Source organism: Salmo salar, chromosome 03, assembly GCF_965601325.2.
Source record: "Salmo salar chromosome 03, fSalSal1, whole genome shotgun sequence".
Taxonomy (NCBI): domain Eukaryota; kingdom Metazoa; phylum Chordata; class Actinopteri; order Salmoniformes; family Salmonidae; genus Salmo; species Salmo salar.
Window position 1 is genome coordinate 57509386 of NC_138293.1, and position 19148 is coordinate 57528533.

At 41.6% G+C, this 19148-nt stretch overlaps 1 protein-coding gene across 1 annotated transcript in view; it reads left to right on the top strand.

Annotated features, from left to right (window-relative positions):
* Positions 1-19148, top strand: part of LOC106600876 (corticotropin-releasing factor receptor 1) — a 183636-nt gene that overhangs the window by 50363 nt on the left and 114125 nt on the right. The window contains exon 3 of the mRNA XM_014192620.3: positions 18536-18589. Coding sequence (XP_014048095.1) covers positions 18536-18589 — 54 coding nt within the window. The remainder of the gene's footprint in view (positions 1-18535; positions 18590-19148) is intronic.

Below are 19148 nucleotides of genomic sequence, written 5' to 3' on the forward strand. Positions count from 1 at the left end.
ACGCAGTGCAAAAACAACTACCCACAAACCCAAGTGACAAACATACTCCTACATATATGACTCCCAATCAGGAACAACGATCCCCAGCTGTTCCTGATCAGGAGTCACAAGACCAACACTGAACAATCACACACACACACACAAGACCACTAAGTCCCATCACCATGACCACAAAACTACTACAACAGCTCCATCTGCTGGTCAGGACGTGACAAACATAATGTCCTAGGAGTGTCATCTGATGAAGATCGTCAAAGGTTAGTGTTTCATTTAGCTGTGTTTTGGGTTTTATTGACACATGTCCTTGCTTGAAAATGGCTGTGTGATTATTTTTGTCTGTATACTCTCCTAACATAATCTAATGTTTTGTTTTCGCTGTAAAGCCTTTTTGAAATCGGACAATGTGGTTACATCAAGAAGAAGTGTATCTTTAAAATGGTGTAAAATAGTTGTATGTTTGAGAAAGTTGAATTATGACATTTTGTTGTTTTGAATTTGCTGCCCTGATATTTCACTGGCTGTGTCCCGCAGGTGGGACGCTAGCGTCCCACGTAGCCCATAGAAGTTAAATAGTACCCGCAAAACACCAGTCTCAACGTCAATAGTGAAGAGGCGACTCCGGGATGCTGGCCTTCGAGGCAGAGTTCCTCTGTCCAGTGTCTGTGTTCTTTTGCCCATTGTAATCTTTTATTTTCATTGGCCAGTCTGAGATATGGCTTGTTCTTTGAAACTCTGCCTAGAAGGCCAGCCTACCGGAGTCGCCTCTTCACTGTTGACGTTGAGACTGGTGTTTTGCTTGACTACATGACAAAGGCGTGGGCAGGAGATTTCCATAGGCTGTGGGATCTTATTGCATGAGCAGTTTATCAAGACTGTCTGATCATATGCGATGGTGATGGGACTTAGAGTTGCACCTCAGTTACCCCCAGTATCGATCTATGAGTAGTCTGTGATGATTGCAGTCTCTTTTACATAAGGATTAGCCTTCCCACCCCCACACCTCTCACCCATCACCCTCCACTTTCACTTCAAAGGCCAATCTAAAAGATTATGTGGAGCAGTTGCTCTGTGCTGTATGTGTGAACACAATGTGTTTGAGGACATGATTTGGTGGAGCTCAGATCCGATAAGATCTATGAAGATGGATTATCTCTAAGTTATCAGAGACTGCATGTGGAAGAGTGTCAAAGGAATTTTCTATCCTAATGAATAATTAACCTGTTAGGGCTAGGGGGCAGTATTTGCACGGCTGGATAAAAAAAATGTACCCGATTTAATCTGGTTACTAATCCTACCCAGTAACTAGAATATGCATATACTTATTATATATGGATAGAAAACACTCTAAAGTTTCTAAAACTGTTTGAATGGTGTCTGTGAGTATAACAGAACTCATTTGGCAGGCAAAATCCTGAGACATTTTCTGACAGGAAGTGGATACCTGATGTGTTGTATTACTTTTAAACCTATGCCATTGAAAAACACAGGGGCTGAGGAATATTTTGGCACTTCCTATTGCTTCCACTAGATGTCACCAGCCTTTACAAAGTGTTTTGAGTCTTCTGGAGGGAGATCTGACCGAACAAGAGCCATGGAACGATGATGGCCCATTAGACACCTGGCGCGCGAGTTCATGTTGGGTACCCTCGTTCCAATACGTTATAAAAGAGTATGCATTCGTCCACCTTGAATATTATTCATGTTCTGGTTAAAAAAGGCCCTAATGATTTATGCTATACAACGTTTGACATGTTTGAACGAACGTAAATATATTTTTTCCCCTCGTTCATGACGAGAAGTCCGGCTGGCTTAGATCATGTGCTAACAAGACGGAGATTTTTGGACATAAATGATGAGCTTTTTTGAACAAAACTACATTCGTTATGGACCTGTGATACCTGGAAGTGACATCTGATGAAGAGAATCAAAGGTAATGGATTATTTACATAGTATTTTCGATTTTAGATCTCCCCAACATGACGTCTAGTCTGTATCGCAACGCGTATTTTTCTGGGCGCAGTGCTCAGATTATTGCAAAGTGTGATTTCCCAGTAAGGTTATTTTTAAATCTGGCAAGTTGATTGCGTTCAAGAGATGTAAATCTATAATTCTTTAAATGACAATATAATATTTTACCAATGTTTTCTAATTTTAATTATTTAATTTGTGGTGTTGACTTGACTGCCGGTTATTGGAGGGAAACGATTTCCTCAACGTCAATGCCATAGTAAAACGCTGTTTTTGGATATAAATATGAACTTGATAGAACTAAAAATGCATGCATTGTCTAACATAATGTCCTAGGAGTGTCATCTGATGGAGATTGTAAAAGGTTAGTGCATCATTTTAGCTGGTTTTATGGTTTTGGTGACCCTGTCTTTGACTTGACAAAACATTACACACAACTCTTGTAAATGTACTGTCCTAACATACTCTAAATTTATGCTTTCGCCGTAAAACCTTTTTGAAATCGTAAAACGTGGTTAGATTAAGGAGATGTTTATCTTTCAAATGGTGTAAAATAGTTGTATTTTTGAAAAATTAGAATTTTGACATTTATTTGGATTCAAATTTGCCGCTCTTGAAATGCACCTGCTGTTGATGGAGTGCACCACGGGGGGGACGCTAGCGTCCCACCTAGCCCATAGAGGTTAACAATCAATAAGCCTTGACTAATCCCCAGGGTTTGTAAAACACTGGGTTCATAATTAGGCAAGGACTCAGCTTTCTGCAAAAGGTCTTGTACAGTTTATTCAGAGAACGTTCTGCCCAACATACACAAAGATGTTCATTTATCCACACCCAAAAGTAGATAACCTATGCACACACATACGCACAGACAGTAGGTGAACAGTATCTCTTCCTTGACATGCTCCACTGTTCCAGCACTGCCTATTCCTTTCCCTATAGATTAGGAGAACCTTGAAGACTACTCCCGGCATCTCTAAATACACACACACATTTCTCTCCCTTTCCAGCCTCTACTAGACCTTTATGAGACTAACGTTCAGTACATTAATTATTAATTATCCATGCTCCATAACTACTAATTAATGATGGATTATTGATTAATTTACCCTTATTAGATAATTCTCTTATCATTCCACCCTTAAACAAACCAATACATGTATATACGTCCGATACTCATCAATGACTGTCCTTGGCCTATTTCCAATTATGACACTTCGTTTACCGGATTTTCATCATAATTATCATAAAAGGAACAGTCAATCTAAACGTTGAAAATGGTTTCATCCAACATTGGCTCCTCATGGTTAAAAGAAATGCAGCCATCTTCCTGGCCTGGAGGCCCGTGTTCGTCCTCCCACTGATCGGAGCCCGGAATCGGTCCATATCTCACCATCTGCTGCGTCATCGATTTCTCTAGAGTTCTGGTGATTAGACCTTTCATACTTGGGACGAGACAACATCCATACAACATCAACACACTCATACAGGTGAAAGCAGCCCATAATACAGTTCTTACAACACTTTTCCATTTCCCTAACATGAGCTGTGTTATCAGGAATGTACGTACAGCAATGAACCTAATCATTTTACCTACACCGCCCTCTTCTGCCAATAACATATCGAGAGTCAGTCTATTTTTCCCCGGTCATGAGGGAGGTGGCGGATAATTGGTCAGAGAACCTCTTTACTGCATCCCCGGTTTCATTCATGAATCTCTGTTGATTATAAAAGATGTCATTAATCCAATCCACATTTTTATTTATTGTCAAACACCAAAATAATGTAGTGTTAAAGCCTTCACATATTTGATTCATAGCTTTGTATTCATCTGGAACTTCGATGAGGATGCCAATAACATCCATCTAGACAAAGCTACTCCCATCCTGGTCAAAACTCCTCCTGTGCCTACTTTAGCCTCCTATAACTGGCCTCTGATGACTCATTTGACCTGGTTGGACCAATAACCCCAGGGCGCAAGTTCCTAACCACCCTTTGTGGTAATTTCTGTCGTATGCGTCCTTTGCTGGTACTAGCCCACCCTACATCAGTTATAGGTGCTGTGAGGTTAAGAATTTTCTATTCATCTTTTAACCCGTGGTGCACTCCATCAACAGCAGGTGCATTTCAAGAGCGGCAAATTTGAATCCAAATAAATGTCAAAATTCAAATTTTTCAAAAATACAACTATTTTACACCATTTGAAAGATAAACATCTCCTTAATCTAACCACGTTTTACGATTTCAAAAAGGTTTTACGGCGAAAGCATAAATTTAGAGTATGTTAGGACAGTACATTTACAAGAGTTGTGTGTAATGTTTTGTCAAGTCAAAGACAGGGTCACCAAAACCATAAAACCAGCTAAAATGATGCACTAACCTTTTACAATCTCCATCAGATGACACTCCTAGGACATTATGTTAGACAATGCATGCATTTTTAGTTCTATCAAGTTCATATTTATATCCAAAAACAGCGTTTTACTATGGCATTGATGTTGAGGAAATCGTTTCCCTCCAATAACCGGCAGTCAAGTCAGCGTAACAAATTAAATAATTAAAATTAGAAAACATTGGTAAAATATTATATTGTCATTTAAAGAATTATAGATTTACATCTCTTGAACGCAATCAACTTGCCAGATTTAAAAATAACCTTACTGGGAAATCACACTTTGCAATAATCTGAGCACTGCGCCCAGAAAAATACGCGTTGCGATACAGACTAGACGTCATGTTGGGGAGATCTAAAATCGAAAATACTATGTAAATAATCCATTACCTTTGATTCTCTTCATCAGATGTCACTTCCAGGTATCACAGGTCCATAACGAATGTAGTTTTGTTCAAAAAAGCTCATCATTTATGTCCAAAAATCTCCGTCTCGTTAGCACATGATGTAAGCCAGCCGGACTTCTCGTCATGAACGAGGGGAAAAAATATATTTCCGTTCGTTCAAACATGTCAAACGTTGTATAGCATAAATCATTAGGGCCTTTTTTAACCAGAACATGAATAATATTCAAGGTGGACGAATGCATACTCTTTTATAACGTATTGGAACGAGGGTACCCAACATGAACTCGCGCGCCAGGTGTCTAATGGGACATCATCGTTCCATGGCTCTTGTTCGGTCAGATCTCCCTCCAGAAGACTCAAAACACTTTGTAAAGGCTGGTGACATCTAGTGGAAGCAATAGGAAGTGCCAAAATATTCCTAAACCCCTGTGTTTTTCAATGGGATAGGTTTAAAGTCAATACAACACATCAGGTATCCACTTCCTGTCAGAAAATGTCTCAGGGTTTTGCCTGCCAAATGAGTTCTGTTATACTCACAGACACCATTCAAACAGTTTTGGAAACTTTAGAGTGTTTTCTATCCATATATAATAAGTATATGCATATTCTAGGTACTGGGTAGGATTAGTAACCAGATTAAATCGGGTACATTTTTTTTATCCAGACGTGCAAATGCTGCCCCCTAGACCCAACAGGTTAAACCTAAGTCAGTCACATTAACGATTACCTTTCAACCATTAAAATCATCTAAGTTCTCGGTGCCATTCTTGTATTTATAACACTGGTATCCATCAGGAGTTAAGGTGAACCGAGGTGGGTTGGCTGAGTACTTCAATCTGGCCAACCCCAATTCCTGTACAATTTTCTGCTTCCCCAGGAAATTGTTTAAGGTGAACCGAGGTGGGTTGGCTGAGTACTTCAATCTGGCCAACCCCAATTCCTGTACAATTTTCTGCTTCCCCAGGAAATTGTTTAATGTTTACCTTAATCTACGGATATTTAATCTGCCCGTGCACGGTTTCAGTGTCTCCCTGGACCGACAGAGGCAGATATTGAGATCCGGCTCGAAGGACCAGTTGTCAAAGGATATTTCTATCCTAATGAATAATTAACAATCAATAAACCTTGACTAATCCCCAGGGTTTGTAAGACACTGGGTTCATAATTAGGCAAGGACTCAGCTTTCTGCAAAAGGTTTGTACAGTTTATTCAGAGAACGTTCTGCCCAACATACACAAAGATGTTCATTTTATCCTCTCTCCGCTTACGCACACACATCCACACCCAAAAGTAGATAACCTATGCACACACATATGCACAGACAGTAGGTGAACAGTATCTCTTCCTTGACCTGCTACCACTGTTCCAGCACTTCCTGTTCCTTTCCCAATAGATTAGGACGGGGGTCGGCAACCCGCGGCTCTCAATGCGGCTCTTTAGCGCCGCCCTAGTGGCTCCTTGGAGCTTTTTCAAAAATATGAAAATGGAAAAAGATGGTGTGAATATATTTTTGGTTTTAATCTAATTTATTATGCAATGCTGTAAAAATGTGTATAATAAATATTTAATTTCAACATTTCTGTCAACGAAGATTTACCTCATAGCTTGCGACACACGTTTCTTTCAGCTCGGCGTAGTGCCAGACAGGTGGCTGTTGCAAACAATCACGGTAACCTCTCACTCTCACTCTGAGCCATTCAGTGTTGTTGTGTATGTAACAATCACATTCTGGATTGGAGAGAACGTTCTAACATCACGTGCATAAAAAAACTCACGCTGGGGTGACCGTTAGAGATATTTGGAACTCACGCATGAAAGGGTTAACGAGAGAATCACTGACATGATGTCAGCTGGTCCTTTTGTGGCAGGGCTGAAATGCAGTGGAAATGTTTTTTGGGGATTCAGTTCATTTGCATGGCAAAGTGGGACTTTGCAATTAATTGCAATTCATCTGATCACTCTTCATAACATTCTGGAGTATATTCAAATTGCCATCATACAAACTGAGGTAGCAGACTTTGTGAAAATTAATATTTGTTCTCAAAACTTTTGGCCACGACTGTACAGTTGGCTACACAGAGGGCCATGAAAAGTGAAAAGCTTTAACGTCAGAGCATCGAGGATATCATGTCAAGCATATTATCTAGACATGTCAAAGATGAAATCATCCATATCTCCCACTCACCATGATAGTGTTTAAAATGGGATTTTTTGGGGGTCATTTCTTTGTTTCCCTTTTACCCAGTATGTTAAAAGATGGTTACTGAGAAAGGATGCCAAATATATTTTCTCAACACTTCATCATACATTTTCACATGAAATTGTCAGCCACCACAGAGGATAGGTTATTTTATGTCTCTTTCAGAGGAAAAGGTCAGAAATATTGCTGGATATAGAGTTTACACAGAACAAAATGTAACAGTTTCTTTCTTCAACTGTCATTCTCATGTCATGAGGTCACCACCTTCTCCTAGAGCACTCTTGGGAAATCAACAATGCAAAAGTTCTGAGATGACACGCAACGAACGGGAACATAGTCTACCCTGCCCATCAGACAATTTTTCAGAGCTATTTATTCCTTGTCTTTTCAACTTCCACATGAAAGGTGAAAACACAACTTAGAGATGGGCATGAATGACAAATTACAATGACAATATACTACTCCAAAATACCCCAAAGACCAATGTATCAAAATCAAATAAAGCATACTTCTGCAAAGTATTGTATTTAATTAACATTCATGTATTTTCTTTTTTAAAATGCAAAAATACATTTGCAAGTAGCCAGCCGAAAAGCAACAACATTCTCAGTAACGTTACAGAAACGTCTTACTTACTATGACTGGATATGTTGTTGTTCATCTACCTAAGTTGAATGCACTCTTACTCTGGAGAAGAGTGTCTGCTAAATGACCAAAATGTAAAGGTATATGTGAAAATTAACAACTGTAAAGCACACTGGGAACTGTCATTGGCCTAGTTTAGCGGTCATTAGAGTAATACTCAGCATGCTTTGAAATTATAATTGTTTAGATATACAGTGCATTTGGAAAGTATTCAGAGCACTTTAATTTTTCCACATTTTGTTATGTTTCAGCCTTTTTCTAAAATGGATTAAAAAAAAAGTTTTTTAAATACTAATCAATCTACACACAATACCCCATAATGACAAAGGATTAAAAAAAAAGTATATCAAATTTACATAACTACTCAGACCCTTTACTCTGTACTTTCTTGAAGCACCTTTGGCAGTGATTACAACCTCAAGTCTTCTTGGGTATGACGCTACAAGCTTGGCACACCTGTATTTGGGGAGTTTACCCATTCTTCTCTGCAGAGCCTCTCAAGCTCTGTCAGGTTGGATGGGGAGTGTCGTTGCACAGCTATTTTAAGGTCTTTCCAGAGATGTTATATCGTGTTCAATTACAGGCTCTGGCTGGGCCACTTTAGGACATTCAGAGACTTATCCCGAAGTCACTCTTGCATCGTCTCTGTGTGCTTATGGTTGTTGTCCTGTTGGAAGGTGAACCTTCGCCCCAGTCTGAGGTCCTGAGCACTCTGGAGCAGGTTTTCATCAAGGATCACTCTGTACTTTGCTCCATTCATCTTCCCTCAATCCTGACTAGTCTCCCAGTCCCTGAGACTAAAAAACATCCCCATAGGATGATGCTGCCACCAACATGCTTCACCATAGGGATGGTGCCAAGTTTCCTCCAAACATGATGCTTGCCATTCAGGAACAAAGAGTTCAAAAAGGTGCCTTTTGGCAACCTCCAAGCTGGCTGTCATGTGCTTTTAACTGAGGAGTGGCTTCCGTCTGACCATTCTATCATAAAGGCCTGATAGGTGGAGTGCTGTAGAGATGGTTGTCCTTCTGGAAGGTTATCCTATCTCCATAGAGGAACTCTGGAGCTCTGTCAGAGTGACCATCGGGTTCTTGCTCACCTCCCTGACCAAGGCCTCTCCTCCTAATGCTTAGTTTGGCCGGGTGGCCAGCTCTAGGAAGTGTCTTGGGTGTTCCAAACTTCTTCCATTTAAGAATGATGGAGGCCACTGTCTCTTGGGGATCTTCAATGCTGCGGAAATGTTTTGTCACCTTCCCCCGATCTGTGCCTCGACACAATCCTGTCTCGGAGCTCTACGTACAATTCCTTCGACCTCATGGCTTAGTTTTTACTCTGACATGCAATGTCTATGTGGGACCTTATATGTGCCTTTCCAAATCATGTCCAATCAATTGTATTTACCACAGGTGGACTCCAATCAAGTTGTAGAAACATCTCAAGGATGATCAATGGACACAGGATGCACCTGAGCTCAATTTCAAGTCTCATAGCAAAGGGTCTGAATACTTATACTTTGCAAAAAAAATAAAAAATCAGTTTTTGCTTTGTCATTAGGCGGTATTGTGGGTAGATTAACGATATAAAAAGTAATTGAATCCATTTCAGAATAAGGCTATAATGTAACAAAATGTTGAAAAAGGAAAGGGGTCTGAATACTTTCCAAATGTACTGTTCATTTAGCAGACACTCTCATCACACAGTAGTGCCATCAGACTTTTGATACCAATGTAGGGTGAAAGAGGACAACAAAAATGTGAACAGCTATATAAAACATGGTATAGAAAAGTATTTTGAAAATAGAAATGACAGCTTTCGAAATATCTTGTTCGAAAATACATTGAGTGTAGTTCAGCCCAGTGTAATACAAAATGCAAAATACTCAGAAGAAATTAAAATACATATTTCACATACAGTACATGTAACAGAAATACTGCCCATTTCTGACGAGACTAGAGCTTTGCAAATAAACTATGCAAATACAGTGGGGTTAAATTATTGACACCCTTGAAAAGATGAGCAAAAATGACTGTATAAAATAAATAATTCAAATACTGAGTTACATTGTATGTTCCAAAAATATATATTTTATACTAATGCAATTGCTCAGAGAAACAAATTTGGTTTAACAAGTAATATATCTTAAAATAATAAAAAATGTTTTCAATACCTTTCAATACCTCACCTTGCGAAGATAACTGCACTGAGCTGTTGTATGAGTTGGAGAACACATTGGGAGGGAGCTTAGACCATTCCCCAATACACAATCCTTCTCCATACAAAATCCTTCTAGATCCTTGGTATCCCTCGTCTGCACTTATGGACTTCCTTCTGCAATTCAAACCACCAGTTTTTATTGGGTTTGAAGTTCTGAGACTGAGATGGCCATTACAAAATGTTGATGCTGTGGCCAATTAACCACTTCTGTGTGGATTTTGATTTGTGCTTGGGGATATACAAAAACGTATTACTTGTTAAACAAAATCTCGTACAATTGCATTAGTATAAAATAATATAATACAATTTTTTTTGCATACAATATAGCTCAGTATTTTAATTATTTATTATTGCTGAAAGTATTCCTCTGCTACCTTAACTTTAGGTTATAGCCAGTTCAGCAGTTTATGTTGCAGAAATATAGTATATCTGTGCAAAAACGGTGGCAGGTAGCCTAGTGGTTAGAGTGTTGGGCCAGTAAACGAAAGGTTACTTGATTGAATCCCCGAGCTGACAAGGTAAACATCTGGTGTTCTGTCCCTGAACAAGGCAGTTAACCCACTGTTCCTAGGCTGTCATTGTAAATAAGAATTAGTTCTTAAGTGACTTGCCTAGTTAAATAAAGGTAAAAAAAAAAAAAACAACGCTGATGAAGCTGCAGTATTGATGTTGTCTCCCTTGAATAAGCCTGCTAATTGGATGGAAGCCATTTTCAACTAATGCAATAAGCAATTTTCTTCTTCCTTTAAGGATCAAATTAGCTTGTGTGCAATTAACTATTTGTGGCAGTTGGACCAGCGAGAGATGGTTCAGTAACACTCACGTGCCTGCAATCATGGGTGCACGCACACACGCACATGCACACCACACACACACACACACACACACACACACACACACACACACACACACACACACACACACACACACACACACACACACACACACACACACAGTGCCCAGTTCTTTAATTAGCCATAAGTGCTTTTGAAGGGATATCGAAGGATGAGATGCACATTAGCCACTACTTGGTTGGAATTAAGCAGCTTAGTAAAAAGCAAGAATAATGCATGTCCTTTTTATCCATAGCCTTTATGAGCACCCTTTTGACCTACAAAGGGAAGATACTGTGGCAAATTATTATGAGCAGAGAAAAGAGGGGAACGTGATGATAGTGGCTTATGATTAAGGTCGTTGCAGTGCTGAGAAAGAACACTGAGGATGTCTAATAGACAAGCTATTAACGCAGAGAAAAATCATCGACTTTGTTTAACACAATCGTCTCAGCCCACTTCAATAAACTCTTCTAAGAACTGCTGTTTAGAAGTCAGCGCAATCAAGGGTGATGGCTGGCTGGCGTCAATAGACGTTGACATATCAAACTTGTGGGTGGGGGGAGGGGGTTGTGCAGTTCTGTTTCCATGGTGACTATTCAACAGAAAACTTCAATGGGGTTATGTACAGCGGCCCCCTCACATTACTTGCTGCTGTGTAAACTTAATACATCCAGTAAGATATGAACACCCCCCATAATTGTATAGCTGGCTGTTTATTCTATAGGCTTTGTCATTTCATTCACAAAATTCAGAGCATGTTTTCCAATGGATTTGATCTTGTTTCCCACCAACGCTCACCATATATCCTGCTATCTGCAGTAGAGGATGTTTACTCCCTTCCACATGTCAAGAGAGTACTCTGTCTCTCTCGCATCTCTCCCTCTCTCTCCTTTTCTGTCTCATTCTCTCTCTCTCATCTCTCTCTCCCTCTCTCTCTCTCTGGCTCCATCCATCTCTGATATCTGTGCCCGTTAAACAGAGGGTAGCTTTGGGAAAGTATGCGGATCAAACAGTGATTAACATCTCATCTCAAATTTCATGAATCAATGTCTGTCTCCCCTTAATGGGCCTCTGAAGGCCATGATTTATCAGTGCTATTACACCAACAAGTTGTTGTTGAATTGGTTGTAGTATTGAACGTCTCCCTTAAAAACTTTCCCGAAATGACTTCCATAAGTAATTCCTACATTCTAGCCTGTTTGTATTTATCCCGGATTTGCCTGGGTAGATCTCTTATCTACACAGCTTATCCTGTACTCATCACACAGTTACTAATAGCTTTCAGTGTGTGGGAGAGAGAGAGAGTGGTACTGCCTATCCTGCCTATCCATCAATCTTCACAGTAAGCCAATTATTGACAACAAAAAGCTTGATTTTACTTGAAATGGTGTGAAAAGATGATTGCAACTGTTTTAGGCTCTGTTTCTAACATCTGCAGTTTGCATGAGTCATGGTTTATTAATTGAGCAATAAACTTGTCAAATTGCATTACGCCAGTCAGCGGTGAAGTGAATCACTGGAACGTGTGTGTGGGATGACTCGCTCACATGAATGAATGCAAGGAATAATTATTGGTGCGTGAGCACAGCATTTAGGTGAGTGGTAGGGCTGGATCTGTTTTTTATAACCCGGAGAGTTGACTGAGAAGACATTCACAGCAACAACCTGGGGAATAGTTACAAGCTGGGGATAATTAGGTGGCCATGATGGTATGATGGACAGAATTTAGCCAGAACACTGGGTTTAACACCCCTACTTTTACAATAATGAATGACCACAGAGAGTCAGGACACCTGTTCAGTGTCCCATCAGAAAGACAGCACCCTACACAGGGCAATGTCCCCAATTACTGTCCTATTGTGGATATTTACTTTTAGACCAGAGGAAAGAGTGCCTCCTACTGGCCCTCCAACACCACTTCTAGCAGCATCTGGTCCCCCATCCATGACCAACCCTGCTTAGCTTCAGAGGAATGCAGGATGGTATGCTGTTGACAATTGTTATGGTAGTTGGTTTAGAGGCAACAGTACCACCAGTGCACTGAAGAGTGGCACCTTTCTCTAGTAGTTGTGTGATATTTGAGTTCTTGATAGAATTTGAGACCAGTGTGAAGGGTATACTCTGAGTGCTACAGTAGGGTGACTAGCTGGAGGACAACTCTGACTCTGACCTCTCTTCAGTTGCGTTCAGTCAGCCGCACTGACCCCGGCTGTTAGAATAGAGGGCATTGACCTCTGCTACTGTACAGAAGACCATCATGAGATGGGACTTGGTCTTGGGAGATGGGTGATCTATTAGATTGCCCATTGAATACATACAGTACTGTGAAATGATTGTTTACTGAGATGGAAAAGCAAATTCAATACTGTGTATCTCTATGGGTTTTTCGAGGTATCAGAGAGATCACAGGGATCCATTTGTACTGTATTGGCTCTGAGCCTGTATAGGTTGCAGGGCATGTTATCTCATTGGCCAGGTCCTTTGACATATTATCTACCCATACAGGGGCTCACTGAACCTGAAAGCTCCCTGAACCAAGGGCATAGGAACACTAGGGTCCTGCAGTCTCTCTGGAATGATTGTCTGAGTCCCAAATGGCACCCTATGTAGTGCACTAGTTTTGCCCATAGGGTTCTGGTCAAAGTAGTGCACTATGTAGGGAATAGGGTGCCGCCTCTCTAATTATAACTATTTATAATGGATGGACTGTCACAAGCCATGTCCACAGCCTGTTCCCTGTTAGGGGAGGATGTTCTGGTAATGTTTGGAGCATGGACACAGTCATCACGAGTGAGTACGTCCCTGGGGAATTCCTCTATTATAGAATAATTCTGAAGATGGATTGTAGGACTTGTGTTATCAATGTAGTATCACACGTGCTGTGTGTGCTGTCTGTGTGACCTACCCTCCAACGAGCAGACTGCATGTCCTCATAGTCCTCACAGTGCTCACAGTGTGTGGACATGCGGTCCATTGGTTAGAGGGGTGTGTGTGTGTGTGTGTGTGTGTGTGGTGTGTGTGTGTGTGTGTGTGTGTGTGTGTGTGTGTGTGTGTGTGTGTGTGTGTGTGTGTGTGTGTGTGTGTGTGTGTGTGTGTGTGTGTGTGTGTGTGTGTGTGTGTGTGTGCGTGTGTGTATGCGTGCTAAGTGCTTGGATGTGTGTCTGTGTGTGTCTTTCTCTGAACATAACAACCGTTTATGTTGAAATCATGTTCTTGGGCCAACTTGTTTTATGTCAGTGGATGGCAGCCACAGTGGCAGTTAGGGGGAACAGACTGAAGGCCTAAGAGACAGGCCTTTAGGAGCTGTGAAAATGCATCGTAAATATCAACCATCATATCAACATTACACGGCCTACTAGCAAGGCCAAGTCTCACATATTGAACATGAACATGGACTCCCACCAAAATGGGATATGAATCCACCAAAGATACAGGATGAATCATGGAAACAGTTAGCAGTGTTTTGAGGATGAAATGGGTTGTGTGTTTGAGCCACTACAGTGTGCTGTGTGACCTCTATATTCCGGCTCAGGACTTGAGGATGATCTAAGATTAAATGAAAGAACGGTCTGTCCATTCATGTGAAACTGCCTCTGACTTCATCACATTATTAAAAAACAGCCCAAACTGCCTGTACTTTAGGAATATTTTAATATATATTCATGTTTTATTGACATAGATAGCGTACTCTATCCAACTGTCCTTTGATCTAAGTTCAATGAGGGGAAAAGAGAAGGTAGACGGGAATGGAATTATGTTTGGAAGGAACTATTTGACAGTCATGAGTGCTAGGTTTCCTTCATGATGAGATGCGGTGCGGCCCTGGCTCAAACGAAACATGCTCCATGGGTGCCATGTACCCTGCACTTTTTGAATAATGCAACTGTACATCAAAGCATACGCCGGAGAGAAAAAGGGAATATTTCCATGTAAACTCAGCAAAAAAAGAAACGTCCTCTCACTGTCAACTGCGTTTATTTTCAGCAAACTTAACATGTGTCACGTCCTGACCAGTATAGGGGTTATTTGTTATTGTAGTTTGGTCAGGACGTGGCAGGGGGTGTTTGATTTATGTGGTTCAGGGTGTGTTTTGTGTATGTGTTTAGGTAGAGGGGTATTTGATTTATTAGTCCGGGGTTTGTTAGATTGTTCTATGTTCTATCTAGTCTTGTGTATTTCTATGTTTAGTTAATTGGGGTTGGACCTTCAATTGGAGGCAGCTGGTTATTGTTGCCTCTGATTGAGGTTCCTATAATTAGGAGTTTGTTTTCATGTTTTTTTTGTGGGAGATTGTTCTTGTTTAGCTGTTTTGCGTGACAAGACTGTCAAGTTTGTTTTGTTTTGTATACGTTATATGTGTTTTTCCTTCTTCACCTAATAAAAAGAAGATGAGTGTACATTTTCCCGCTGCGTCTTGGTCTCTACCCTACGACACCCGTGACAACATGTGTAAATATTGTATGAACATAACAAGATTCAACAACTGAGACATAAACTGAACAAGTTCCACAGACATGTGACTAACAGAAATTGAATAATGTGTCCCTGAACAAAGAGGGGATCAAAATAAAAAGTAACAGTCAGTATCTGGTGTGGCCACCAGCTGCATTAAGTACTGCACCAGATTTACCAGTTCTTGCTTTGAGATGTTACCTTACTCTTCCACCAAGGCACCTGCAAGTTCCCGGACATTTCTGGGGGGAATGGCCCTAGCCCTCACCCTCCGATCCAACAAGTCCCAGACGTGCTCAATGGGTTTGAGATCCGGGCTCTTAGCTGGACATGGCAGAACACTGACATTCCTGTCTTGCAGGAAATCACGCACAGAACGAGCAGTATGGCTGGTGGCATTGTCATGCTGGAGGGTCATGTCAGGATGAGCCTGCAGGAAGGTTACCACATGAGGGAGGAGGATGTCTTCCCTGTAACGACCAGCATTGATATTGCCTGCAATGACAATAAGCTCAGCCCGATGATGCTGTGCCACACCACCCCAGACCATGATGGACCCTCCACCTCCAAATCTATCCCGCTTCAGAGTACAGGCCTCGGTGTAATGCTCATTCCTTCGACGATAAACGCAAATCCGACCATCACCCCTGGTGAGACAAAACCACAACTCATCAGTGAAGAGCACATTTGCCAGTCCTGTCTGGTCCAGCGATGGTGGGTTTGTGCCCATAGGTGACGTTGTTGCCGGGGATGTCTGGTGAGGACCTGAATTACAACAGGCCTACAAGCTCTCAGTCCAGCCTCTCTCAGCCTATTGTGGACAGTCTGAGCACTGATGGAGGGATTGTGCGTTCCTGGTGTAACTCGGGCAGTTGTTGTTGCCATCCTGTACCTGTCCCGCAGGTGTGATGTTCAGATGTACCGATCCTGTGCCGGTGTTGCTACACGTGGTCTGCCACTGCGAGGACGATCCGCTGTCCATCCTGTCTCCCTGTAGCGCTGTTTTAGGCATCTCACAGTACGGACATTGCAATTTATTGCCCTGGCCACATCTGCAGTCCTCATGCCTCCTTGCAGCATGCCTAAGGCGCGTTTATGCAGATGAGCAGGGACCCTGGGCATCTTTCTTTTGCTGTTTTGCTGAGTTAGTAGAAAGGCCTCTTTAGTGTCCTAAGTTTTCATAACTGCGACCTTAATTGCCTACCGTCTGTAAGACCGTTCCACAGGTGCATGTTCATTAATTGTTTATGGTTCATTGAACAAGCATGGGAAACAGTGTTAAAACCCTTTACAATGAAGATCTGTGAAGTTATTTGGATTTTTACTAATTATCTTTGAAAGACAGGGTCCTGAAAAAGGGACGTTTCTTTTTTTGCTGAGTTTATATACACTGCTCAAAAAAATAAAGGGAACACTTAAACAACACAATGTAACTCCAAGTCAATCACACTTCTGTGAAATCAAACTGTCCACTTAGGAAGCAACACTGATTGACAATAAATTTCACATGCTGTTGTGCAAATGGAATAGACAACAGGTGGAAATTATAGGCAATTAGCAAGACACCCCCAATAAAGGCGTGGTTCTGCAGGTGGGGACCACAGACCACTTCTCAGTTCCTATGCTTCCTGGCTGATGTTTTGGTCACTTTTGAATGCTGGCGGTGCTTTCACTCTAGTGGTAGCATGAGACGGAGTCTACAACCCACACAAGTGGCTCAGGTAGTGCAGCTCATCCAGGATGGCACATCAATGCGAGCTGTGGCAAGAAGGTTTGCTGTGTCTGTCAGCGTAGTGTCCAGAGCATGGAGGCGCTACCAGGAGACAGGCCAGTACATCAGGAGACGTGGAGGAGGCCGTAGGAGGGCAACAACCCAGCAGCAGGACCGCTACCTCCGCCTTTGTGCAAGGAGGAGCAGGAGAAGCACTGCCAGAGCCCTGCAAAATGACCTCCAGCAGGCCACAAATGTGCATGTGTCTGCTCAAACGGTCAGAAACAGACTCCATGAGGGTGGTATGAGGGCCCGACGTCCACAGGTGGGGGTTGTGCTTACAGCCCAACACCGTGCAGGACGTTTGGCATTTGCCAGAGAACACCAAGATTGGAAAATTTGCCACTGGCGCCCTGTGCTCTTCACAGATGAAAGCAGGTTCACACTGAGCACGTGACAGAGTCTGGAGACGCCGTGGAGAACGTTCTGCTGCCTGCAACATCCTCCAGCATGACCGGTTTGGCGGTGGGTCAGTCATGGTGTGGGGTGGCATTTCTTTGGGGGGCCGCACAGCCCTCCATGTGCTCGCCAGAGGTAGCCTGACTGCCATTAGGTACCGAGATGAGATCCTCAGACCCCTTGTGAGACCATATGCTGGTGCGGTTGTCCCTGGGTTCCTCCTAATGCAAGACAATGCTAGACCTCATGTGGCTGGAGTGTGTCAGCAGTTCCTGCAAGAGAAAGGCATTAATGCTATGGACTGGCCCGCCCGTTCCCCAGACCTGAATCCAATTGAGCACATCTGGGACATCATGTCTCGCTCCATCCACCAACGCCACGTTGCACCACAGACTGTCCAGGAGTTGGCGGATGCTTTAGTCCAGGTCTGGGAGGAGATCCCTCAGGAGACCATCTGCCACCTCATCAGGAGCATGCCCAGGCGTTGTAGGGAGGTCATACAGGCATGTGGAGGCCACACACACTACTGAGCCTCATTTTGACTTGTTTTAAGGACATTACATCAAAGTTGGATCAGCCTGTAGTGTGGTTTTCCACTTTAATTTTGAGTGTGACTCCAAATCCAGACCTCCATGGGTTGATAAATTGGATTTCCATTGATTCTTTTTGTGTGATTTTGTTGTCAGCACATTCAACTATGTAAAGAAAAAAGTATTTAATAAGATTATTTATTTCATTCAGATCTAGGATGTGTTGTTTAAGTGTTCCCTTTATTTTTTTGAGCAGTATATTATGTATAGTATGAAATGAAGTGCTGTGCAAATGTAAGGGGAGAGGGGTGGGTGAGGGATCGGGGAATGGGGTGTAAGGTATGGTTGGTTACAGTGGCAAGCATCATGTTTACAGATATTAATCAAAGACGATTCTTCTTTTTTCTCTTGTATTCCACCTTGTCAGATTGTTGAAATAATTTCACTAGTGTTGCGTCTTGCGTGCCTAATTGTCTATGTTGACTGGTAGCACGTTTTAAAAGTAATGGAGGACAGAATACAAAGAAGATAATTACAAGACTTTTATGACATTGAGTCTCTTTTTCTTTCTTTGTTGTCACCATTGATCCAACACGTATCCATCGTCATTTCAAACCTGAATAGGACTATACATGAATTGTAAATGGAATATGGTTTTATTCATGTGTTTTCTGTATATTTTAGTGGTGTATTAATATATGATTTTCCTCTTGTGTTTCAGCACGTACGTTGGCACTGTGGAATCTGACCCTCACGCCCAGCAATGTCACTGCCGGTGAGTACAGTAGAAATGTTCATGTGGTCCCAAAGTGTAAGTGTGTTTTGCCTGGTATCAGTTTATGTGTCACTTTTTTTATGCTTTTGCAAAATATATGATTCACGGTATGTAACACAAAAGAGCTGCATTCATTTTGATACAGAGAAAACATGTGTCTAGGGCTAGTTTTGTTACTCAACTGACAAAGTGCTGCACTTATGCACAGCAACATCTTAGACATTAATCAACCTTCAGGGTCTGAAGGTATGTGAAAAAAAAGTATTGGTAATGCCAGGCCATGCAATGTGTGTTAGTTTAGTATGAATTTAAGGACCTTTTCATTTCCATTTTCAATCAGAATCCATTTTGTTACATTTTTCTTTCAATTTTTGTAAAGAGAGTAACAACAAATAAATGGATTAACACGTTCCAACTTGAATCAGACTCTGGACATTGGATTTGTATGAGTCAGAACTATACAAATCAAATAAATCCAATTTTATTGGTCACATTCAAATATTTAGCAGATGTTATTGCGGGTGTAGTGAAATGCTTGTTTTCATACTTCCACCACTCT